This window comes from Pseudorca crassidens, chromosome 8 (assembly GCF_039906515.1).
Source record: "Pseudorca crassidens isolate mPseCra1 chromosome 8, mPseCra1.hap1, whole genome shotgun sequence".
In the NCBI taxonomy this organism is placed as follows: Eukaryota; Metazoa; Chordata; class Mammalia; order Artiodactyla; family Delphinidae; genus Pseudorca; species Pseudorca crassidens.
Window position 1 is genome coordinate 17,170,367 of NC_090303.1, and position 11,132 is coordinate 17,181,498.

General features: G+C 41.9%; 1 protein-coding gene across 1 annotated transcript in view; it reads left to right on the forward strand.

Moving 5' to 3' along the window:
• The window catches only part of LAMB4 (laminin subunit beta 4), a 111,969-nt gene extending 108,150 nt beyond the window's left edge, over positions 1-3,819 (forward strand). The window contains 1 exon segment of the mRNA XM_067745896.1: positions 3,680-3,819. Within this exon segment, the coding sequence (XP_067601997.1) occupies positions 3,680-3,819 (140 nt within the window).
• The last annotated feature ends 7,313 nt before the right edge of the window (positions 3,820-11,132 follow it).

An 11,132-nucleotide genomic window follows, 5' to 3' on the forward strand; every position in this document is an offset into this window, starting at 1 on the left:
CAAAAATCCTCCTTCATGGAGCTTTCACCTGCTGTGTTCTATTCTGTGTCCTCAGGATGACCAAAAACACATTTACTCTGCTTTTCTGGCCACAAATACTTGAAAATAGCTATAGCACACACCCTGAATCTTCTTTCTCTGTATGAAATGTAAACACAAAAGTTAATTCAACTTTTGTTCACAAGACAATTTCATATTTCTCCAGCAATCTAGCTTGTTCCTCTAAACACATGCTACATGCTATTCTGACAGTTATTCCAAACCAACTGAGTATCCAGGTGTGACATGACCGAGTGAAGTGGAACATTTACCTTCCTTCCTTTAGAAGTTCCACTTCAACCTAAGGTCAGTTTCTTTTCTAAAGGCCACTTCACACTGTTAACTATAGCTCTCTGTGCCTCTTCTATCCACTACTCTATGGGCTCCTGGTTAGGGTTTACTATAATTCTCAGGTATTTGTTGGATGAAGAATGGATAAGTGAGTGGATGGATGCATGGATAGACACATGGATGTATGCATGGATGGATTCATGGATAAATGCATGGATGGATTCATAGACAGATGCATGGTTGGATAAGAGTGAAAAGCATCACTTTGCTTTTACTGTTCAGGGACTTCCATATCAGCAGAGAAGAATGAAGAAATGAACATGTCTTTTAAAAAAAGTGTCTTCAGTCTATTTCCTGAAAGATTGGGAAGCCCTAAAGTGATGGACACTTACAGGATAGAAAGCCCAGAGATAAACCCATGCACATATGGTCGCCTTATCTTTGATAAAGGAGGCAAGACTATACAGTGGAGAAAAGATGGCCTCTTCAGTAAGTGGTGCTGGGAAAACTGGACAGGTACGTGTAAAAGTATGAAATTAGAACACTCCCTAACACCATACACAAAAATAAACTCAAAATGGATTAAAGACCTAAATGTAAGGCCAGACACTATCAAACTCTTAGAGGAAAACAGGCAGAACACTCTATGACATAAATCACAGCAAGATCCTTTTTGATCCACCTCCTAGAGAAATGGAAATAAAAACAAAAATAAACAAATGGGACCTAATGAAACTTCAGAGCTTTTGCACAGCAAAGGAAACCATAAACAAGACCAAAAGACAACCCTCAGAATGGGAGAAAATATTTGCAAATGAAGCAACTGACAAAGGATTAATCTCCAAGATTTACAAGCAGCTCGTGCAGCTCAATAACAAAATAACAAACAACCCAATCCAGAAATGGGCAGAAGACCTAAACAGACATTTCTCCAAAGAAGATATACAGATTGCCAACAAACACATGAAAGAATGGTCAACATCATTAATCATTAGAGAAATGCAAATCAAAACTACAATGAGATATCACCTCACACCAGTCAGAATGGCCATCATCAAAAAATCTAGAAACAATAAATGCTGGAGGGGTTGTGGAGGAAAGGGAACACTCTTGCACTGTCGGTGGGAATGTAAATTGATACAGCCACTATGGAGAACAGTATGGAGGTTCCTTAAAAAACTAAAACTAGAACTACCATATGACCCAGCAATCCCACTACTGGGCATATACCCTGAGAAAACCATAATTCAAAAAGACTCATGTACCAAAATGTTCACTGCAGCTCTATTTACAATAGCCAGGACATGGAAGCAACCTAAGTGTCCATCATCGGATGAATGGATAAAGAAGATGTGGCACATATATACAATGGAATATTATTCAACCATAAAAAGAAACAAAATTGAGATATTTGTAGTGAGGTGGATGGACCCAGAGTCCGTCATACAGAGTGAAGTAAGTCAGAAAAAGTAAAACAAATACCGTATGCTAACACATATATATGGAATCTAAGAAAAAAAATGGTCATAAAAAACCTAGGGGCAAGACAGGAATAAAGACACAGACCTACTAGAGAATGGACTCGAGGATATGGGGAGGAGGAAGGGTAAGCTGTGACAAAGTGAGAGAGTGGCATGGACATATATACACTACCAAACATAAAATAGCTAGCTAGTGGGAAGCAGCCACATGGCACAGGGAGATGAGCTTGGTGCTTTGTGACCACCTAGAGGGGTGGGATAGGGAGGGTGGGAGGGAGGGAGATGCAAGAGGGAAGAGATATGGGAACATATGTGTATGTATAACTGATTCACTTTGTTATAAAGCAGAAACTAACACACCATTGTAAAGCAATTATACTCCAATAAAGATGTTAAAAAAAAGTGAATATAGGAACAAATCTTTGAAAATACAGCACTTCACCAAATCCAATCAAGCCTTGTCCTCTGTCTTTTCATTTCTAATGAATTCTAACTAGCTTTAGACAAAAATATCAATTTGCTGATTTAGGTGAAAACCTTGAGAAATCTGGTGAAAATAAGTGCTTTATCCATTGAATCAAAACAGAAAACTAAATATGTCCTTAATTGACATATAAATCCCTGTGTTTGGTATAACATGGGTATCCAGGAGGAATCTATCAAATAGATATCATTTACTCCCCTTTTTTTAAATTAATTTTTATTGGAGTACAGTTGATTTACAATGTTATGTTAGTTTCTGCTGTATAGCAAAGTGAATCAGTTACACATATACATATACCATTCTTTTGTAGATTCTTTTCCCTTGTAAGTCATTACAAAGTATTGAGTAGAGTTTCCTGTGCTATACAGTAGGTCCTTATTAGTTATCTATTTTATACCTAGTAGTGTGTGTATGTGCATCCCAATCTCCCAGTGTATCCCTTCTCCCCTTCCCCCCTTGGTAACCGTAAGTTTGTTTTCCACATCGGTGACTCTATTTCTGTTTTGTAAATAAGTTCATTTGTACTATTTTTTAGTTCCACATATAAGCAATGTCATATGTTATTTGTCTTTCTCTGTCTGACTTACTTGACTCAGCATGACAATCTCTAGGTCCATCCACGTTGCTGCAAATGGCATTATTTTGTTCTTTTTATGGCTGAATAATATTCCATTATATATATGTACCACATCTTCTTTATCCATTCATCCATCAATTGACATTTAGGTTGCTTCCATGTCCTGGCTATTGTAAATAGTGCTGCAATGAATATTGGGGTACATGTATCTTTTCAAGTTATGGTTTTCTCTGGATATATGCCTGGGAGTGGAATTGCTGGATCATATGGTAGCTCTGTTTTTAATTTGTATGGACACACAGAAGACCCCAAATAGCCAAAGCTATCTTGAGAAAGAGAAATGGAGCTGGAGGAATCAGGTTCCCTGACTTCAGACTATACTATAAAGCTACAGTAATCAAAACAATATGGTACTGGTACAAAACCAGAAATATAGATCAGTGGAACAGGATAGAAACTCCAGAGATAAACCCACGCACCTATGGTCACCTAATTTGTGGCAAAGTTGGCAAGAATATACAATGGAGAAAAGAGACTCTCCAATAAGTGGTGCTGGGAAAACTGGACAGCTACATGTAAAAGAATGAAATTAGAACATTCTCTAACACTATACACAAAAATAAACTCAAAATGGATTAAAGACCTAAATGTAAGACTGAATACTATAAAACTCTTAGAGGAAAACATAGGCAGAACACTCTGACATAAATCGCAGCAGGATCTCTTTTGATCCACCTCCTAGAGTAATGAAAATAAAAATAAACAAATGGGACCTAATTAAACATTTACTCCATTTTCTTCTTTAAGATTTAGAAACAAAGATCCAAGCTTTGAATCTAAGTAGACAAGAAAAAGCTGATCAGCTGAAACAGTTGGAAGATCAAGTCATTGCCATTAAAAAAGAAATTATTGAGCAAGAAAATAAATATGCTACCTGCTACAGTTAGGCGGAGTTAAAGTGCAAAATCACCTGTGCCTTCGTTTCTGGCTTCTCATGAGCAAACCTGAGGTGCAGTGCTGAAGTTGGGATGCACAGATGGTCAGCCTCTTCTGCCTCCATCCCTGAGCCCTCTCCTTGCCCATTGTAGCTGGGGAGTGAAGCTTGGCTAAGGCAATGCCACTTTATATGGAATAGAAAGGGAGTAGTAAAGGGATCGTCTCTGGTTTCGGAAACCTTTCCTTTTGCCTTCCTTTCCTTTCATAGCCTAAATGTGACATACAATAGATATAGACATATGTACATATAACAAGTACAAATCTACAAATAAGTATGTATTCAAACTCATTTCAGTCCAGTGAACCTAAGTGTTAAATAAGTTGCTAGCAGCTGGGGTGGGGGGAGTAGGGAGTTCTCATCAATGGGAGTAAAGTTTCAGTTAAGCAAGATGAGTAAGTTCTAGAGATCTGCCTTACGTTATACATATAGTCAATGCTAATGTATTGTACACTTAAGCGTTGAGTGTAAATCTCATTAAATGTTCTTACCACAATAAAATAAATTTAAACAAATTTAAATAAATCAATATTTCTAATACTAGGATGGCAGAAATATGGATGGGATATACTAGACTGTTCTGTAGTTTCTATCTGGATTTGCTTTGTCTGTAAAACTCTTATTCTGTTCTGAATAAAATGCATACAGTTCAAAATATAACTCATTTTTACACCCACTCTCCTACATATTCATTCTCTCAAGCAAAGGATTCTGTTTTTCCCAAATGGCACTAGAACAATATACAAGAAGATAAATATTGAGCTACTTTTCATAATTTGTCTGCAAGCATTTTTGCTGTAAGATCTGCTCATTTTTAAAAGACTAGCAATCATGTTGCTATTGTTTAGTATAAAAGATCAGATTGTTTCATTTCAAAATGGATCTGTGATTTCGTATTAACTTTTCTTGCGTGTATGTTGTATGACAGAGCACACTGAACGCTCTCCTTTGGAGGGATTATTTTAAGGGAATTTGAACGTCTCAATTCACGTTTGTGAATGAGAAATCATATACATCAACACTGATGTATAAAAGAGAGAAAGCAGCTGGAACCATTTCCATTAAGGGCTGACTCATAACAGATGGATTTAAAAATGCAACAAAGGAGCTTTAGGATTCCATGTAAGTATGGAATTTCTTTAGATGTAGGTTACTAAGGAAAATCGCAGTTTCCCTGGTGATTCTAAAGAATAGGATGAAACTTTTCTACAGGAAGGACCACCCCAGAAGTCTCTCTTGAAATACATGGTTGTAATCCTCCATGCATCCAGCACTTGGACTTTTGGAAACTTCCACCAACGAACAGCCCCCAGAATGAACCAGACGAAGAACACGACTATCACAAACATGATTGTTTGCGCCAATGTAGAGAGTGGAACACACTCCAACTTTCCCACTAGGATGATGACTTTCAACTTGGTACAGATGATAGACTTAGTTTTGCAAGCATGGTGATCTGTTTGAAATAGCTACGTTCAGTAGTTCTACCTCTACAGTGGGCAGACTCTACAAGTAATAGGCCAGAGAGTGAGGAAAGGGTTAAAGAGGGAAGAGTTTCTGTCCTCTATCTAGGGAGGCTGTTGAGTTCCAGAGAGACCGAAAATTCCCCAGTCATGAGGAAAGCACAGTGATCTGGGGAATCAAGTGCAAGGGCAAAGGTAAACCCATCATCTCTGTGGGCCTCCAGGGATTGCAGTTTGATGAGGTTGGAAATATGTGATGTACTTTGGAAAGACTGTAACTAAAAAGTGATTATGGTTTCTAGACTTTGGTGTTGAAAATAGTAAGCTTTGGTTATCCTTTTTAAAATGTACATAGGTGGAAAATCTCATTCCTCGGTTATGTCAGATAAATCATCTTAACTTATATTACTTGCTGTATCAGTTTGATGTGACCAACACAAAGATTCAGTGAAAACAGTATCTCCTATTCACTGTGAAGTAATTTGACAATGTATAGCATGATCTATCCTGAGACCAGTTAAACCTGTACATTAAGAAAAAAAATCTTAAACACGGGGGTCTGGAGAGAGGAGCTTTGGGGATAATTCATTGCCACACTACTTATGGTAAAATGAAAAGAATCCAAATAACTGAACATAAAAAACCAACTAAATATTATGGTTTTCCCAGTCTGAGTTCTTGACTGCAAACACTGAAAACCGAGGAGAGCTTATCAAGCAGGAAGGGAATTTACAAGAAGGATATCTGAAAGCACATAAAATTGAAGAAATGGCTGGAGAAAATGTAACCAAGGACAATTATGCATCTGGGCGTATATTCAAGATCACTCCTCAGGGACACTCAGGTAAGGATGCTCATGCTGGCCCTGATAGACACTCTCCACCATCCTGTTAATTTCCAGCCGTCCCTGCCGCTAGTGTCACTTTTTTTTGATTAATTTATTTATTGGCTGTGTTGGATCTTTGTTGCTATGCGGGCTTTCTCTAGCTGCTGCGAGCGCGAGCTACTCTTCGTTGCGGTGTGTGGGCTTATTGCAGTGGCTTCTTATTGCGGAGCATGGGTTCTAGGGTGCACAGGTTTCAGTAGTTGTGATGCGGGGGCTCAGTAGTTGTGGCGCACGGGCTCCAGAGCGCGTTTTCAGTAGTTGTGGCGCATGGGCTTACTTGCTCTGTGGCATGTGGGATCATCCCAGGTCAGGGATCGAACCCATGTCCCCTGGCATTGGCAGGCGGATTCTTAACCACTAAGCCACCAGGGAAGTCCCTCTTGTGTCACTTTCTCATGACTCAACATCCCTAGTAGAAGTGCCCAGTGGGCTGAGCCTTCTCATGTGCCCTGGCTGCCAGGGAGTGAGAAGAGAGAATGTCTGCCCGCTTGGGCTCTGGTAGTGGGAGGGGAATTTTGCCTCTACCTAATTTGGACTCTTCCAAGGTAGGAAGGATTTTGCTTCCAGGCATCAATGAATTACAAATTTCCATTCTAGCCCACCTCTTTGACTTCCTAATATCATAATACATTCTTCATTCCATCTTTTCTTCTAAAACAAAAACAAATGTTTCCACCAAACACAGTGTTGCATTCACTCAGCCATCTGAAAGCATATCCCCGGTCTTCAGGGGAACCAACCTAAGATCCCATCACTCACTCAGTGCATCCAGCTCTCAGGCGGTGTCTCCAGCTGAACTCTGTTCCTTTTCTACCTGTGTTACAAGTCTGTCTTGATGTACTGAATTCATAAATCAAAATGATAAAGTTCACTACCAACATATGCTAAGTACAGAATAGCAGTGGGGAAAGGGATTAAAAAGTTAAGTATATTTTCTATTTCATAATAAAACTATAAGTACCTATAAAATATCACATATTGAGAAACACAGATTGAGGTCGCAGACGTCTGAAACTACTCAAGAAGCTGTAGTCTGGATTTCTGATCTTTATATTCTGTCTTCAGCAAGCATCTCTTTGCCAGGTAGAGAGACCCAAACCTTCTTTCCTGAGGATTCTGAGCCTTGCAAGGCCCTGCACAAATGAAGGAGATTGCTCTCATATTTTTCCCTGGGACGTGGCAAGAGTAGACTGTCCAGGTTCTAGCCACTGTGCACCAGCAGCTCTATTTCCCTTTAAAAATCGAGATCAATGACCCCAGTCAAAATTACAATTCCCCCCCCCCCCCCCCGTTATTTTGTCTTGTTTATCCTTTAGCATGAGAAGCCTGAAAAACTGGGAAATGGTATGTATTCCAGTCAGTGGAACAAGTGTTGTGTTGTCAGGTGACAAGAGACTTCCTTAGAGACAAGAGCCCAAAGTCATCGGTGCAGGAAGTAACATTTTGCCTGTGAGTCATTTGGATCTAAGTGTGAGCAGCCTCACACATATTTCCACTCTTCGTTTTAGATCCGTGTATTCTGCCTATACGACGCTTCATCAACTTTCCTGGTAGAAGGCATGGCTCTGCCTCCCATCTAAGGAAGATAATTTGATGTAAGTAGCTAAAAACGAAGAAGAATTAAATGAATTAGAGTATGTAAAGCACCTATATAGGATAGTCAACAAATAATGTGATTAGAAGATAATTTTATTTCTTCCTATAAATATTACACGCATCAACATGCATCCATTTCCTTTGCCTCTATTATAATTATTCTAATAGTTTGCTAAATATGAGCTGAGTGAACGCTACATCAACTACCCAGCACTGGGAGGTCTGCTGAGGCATGAGAGACCAACACAGAGAAGGTTAGACTGAATTCTGACATCCCAGAGCAGGGGTTGAGGGAAGGGTAGGGGCCAGGAGCCAAGGTCACTGGGAGTAGTGACCAGGCTGGTAGAGACTGAGACTGGAAGATTCGATAGTGGGGGTGGGCAGATAGAACCTAAGACACTGCATGTGGAAGGCAGAGCAAGATGGTGGACCACGGGCTGGGTAGGCCCCACAGCAGGTGTGCGGGCCAGTAAGTGTGAGGAAACCCTGTTACCAGAGACCAGCTAGAAACATTTGCAACTCACCCCTGAGTTCACTATGAAGATCGGGATAATCATTAGAGAAATTATGAGTATCGGGACAACTGATGATGAGGTAGCTGGTGTGGTCCATTTAGGAAACAATTCTATGTCTTCTCCTAAATTAGAAACCAATCCCAGGTGAAGGGTGGCTCAGGGGCAGCAGGTGAGTGCAATTAGCCAAAGCCCCAAGGGGCAAAATGAAGTGAAGGGAAACAGAAAGTAGATCCCGGCAAGAGCAAAGGAGCCTGATGGGGCACAGGCTAGAAAGTGCTGTTCGATATCCCTCTTCTTTCTTTTGGTACTAGAACTCCTCCATGGTTGAACCAGACACACGGCTGCCTACTTAGACTATATTTCTCAACCTCCCTTGCGGTTCAGTATGACCACGGGACTAAATTCTGACCAACAGGATGGTCGTGAGAGTGTTGAGTGTAACTACAAGGGCACAACCTTAAAAGTAACCTGTTTAGAAATAGACTCAGACACAGAAAAGAAACTTACGGTTACCACGGGGAAAAGGGAGGAGGGGGAGGGCTAAGTCAGGAGTTTAGGGTTAACACATGCAAACTACTATATATAGAATAGGTAAACAACAAGGACCTACTGTATAGCACAGGGAACTGTACTCAGTGTCTTGTAATAACCTATAATGGAAAAGAATCTGAAAAGGAATATATATATATACATATGTGTATAACTGAATCACTGTGCTGTACACCTGAAATTAACACAACATTGTACATCAACTGTACGTCAATTAAAAAAAAGGGAAACTGTTTGCCCTCTGCTGTAGGCAGAATAATGGCCTCCAAAAGATGTCTTTGTCATCTCTGTAACCTGTAAGAAGAGGTTATATTACATGGTAAAGAGAAATTAGGATTACAGGTGGAATTATGGTGCTGATCTACTAATCAGCTGACCTTGACGCAGGGCAATCAGCCTGGATTACCCAGGTGGGCCCAATGTAATCATAAAGGTTTATAAACGAGGAAGGAGGCGGCAGAGAGTAGACGCCAGGCTGGGAAGGGCTTGGCGGCTGCTGGTGGTTTTGGAGCTGGAAGAAGAGGACCCTAGAAGCTGGAAGAAGCAAGGAAAAGGATTCTCCTCCGCTGGTTCCAAACAGAGAGGACAGCCATGGACACCTTGACTTCAGCCCCGGGAGACCCGTGTCAGACGTTGAACCCACAGAACTGTAAGGTAAAGTCATGTTGTTTTAAGGCCTGTGTTTGCGGTGATTAGTTATAGCAGCTATAGGAGACGAATACACCTTCCATTTGTTTTTTCACCCTTCAGCTGGGCCACAATATGGTGAGTCCGATGTGACCATGTAGAGGGGGATAACACTGGTGAAACAAGGTAAAAGCAGTACGGGTCCCTGGAGGACTGTACTGGTGAGGGTTCCGGCAGGAGACAAGGGCATGAGCTGGACGGTTTAATAAGGAACTGTTGACAAAGATGTGGACAGGGAGAAGGAAAGCTATAAAGGACAGCACCCCAGATCCAGCAGCAGGCGGGGGCTCTTGCCACCGTTGGACAGGGGTGTGGACAGAGGGTGAAAACAACAGACTAAAGATGGAGTGCGTAGAAGGGGCATTCAACAGGACCTGTAGGGACTTCCCCGGTGGTGCAGTGGTTAGGACTTGGTGCTTTCACTACGGTGGTCCGGGTTCAATCCTTGGTCGGGGAACTAAGATACCGCAAACCGAGGGGACGGCCAAAAAAAAAACAGCAACCTGTGATCTCTGGTTGAGGGATGCAGCCAACTGTGACCACCCTGCAGAGAGTCTAGGGGCGTAAACACCCTGCGGTCTTGCTCCCCCTCCCCAAGTCTAATGTCTTGCTAGTACTTCCCATTAGCTGAACCAAGGAACTGGGTTGCTGTGTCCAAGTAGCTCCGCCTCTGGGTGCAGGGGGCGCGGGGGCACATTGATCTGCAGGGGTCCAGTGACCTTGTGGATTAAAGCTGTCTGTGCCTGACTCCCCTGGACTACCTGCCAGTCTGAACTTGTATAAGGTAGAAAAGCAAACCCCTCCTATTTATGTCACTATTGATTTGGGGCTCCGTCAAAGCAGCTGAACCAGCGTTCTCATCAGTATCTTTGCGGTGCTAAGGGGACGCTAAACCCTCTGCAGACGGCTACAGCAGTCCCCTCTCTGCCCTGTATTAGGGGGACAGAGCACCAAGGGTCAGGTGATAAGGGCAAATCCTGGTTCGTTCCCTCCGCGATCTCAGGTGATTCACAGTCTCTCTGAATCTGAAGTCCTCATTTCCTTCAGCTGTAACATGCCAGTAAATGGACCTGGCCAACCCACCAGGATCACAGAGCCAATTCGAGTGCAAGGGCTTTGAGCAGAGTGCGGTGTTACTGAAATCCTTTAAGACATAATTACTATCCCGTTGTATGTGGTACATCTGTATTTCCCTTCCGCTGTCGCTCCTGTAGTGCTGTCCTCCTTGAAACCCCAATTGTTACCGCTCCTCCAAACCTGCCCGTTCCTTAAGGGAAAGCTCACTTTACCCTGCAGTCCCCTCTCTCTGGCCTGCTTCAAAGCCCTTTCTCTGAAGCTCTCTCTCCTGTTGCCAACTGGCTGATAAACGTTACCCGTCTAACCAGAGGGTAAGTTCCCTGAAGACACAATGTCCTCGGCCACATCAGTGTCCCTGTTAGAACTCGGCACAATGCAGAACACGCTCAGTATTTGTTCGCTTATGCGTTAGTTCTGTAAATGGACTCCAAAGTGTTGGAGGTCAGGCATGCTCCGGACCACTGCTGAATTAGACGTTCTTCGCTGTAATATG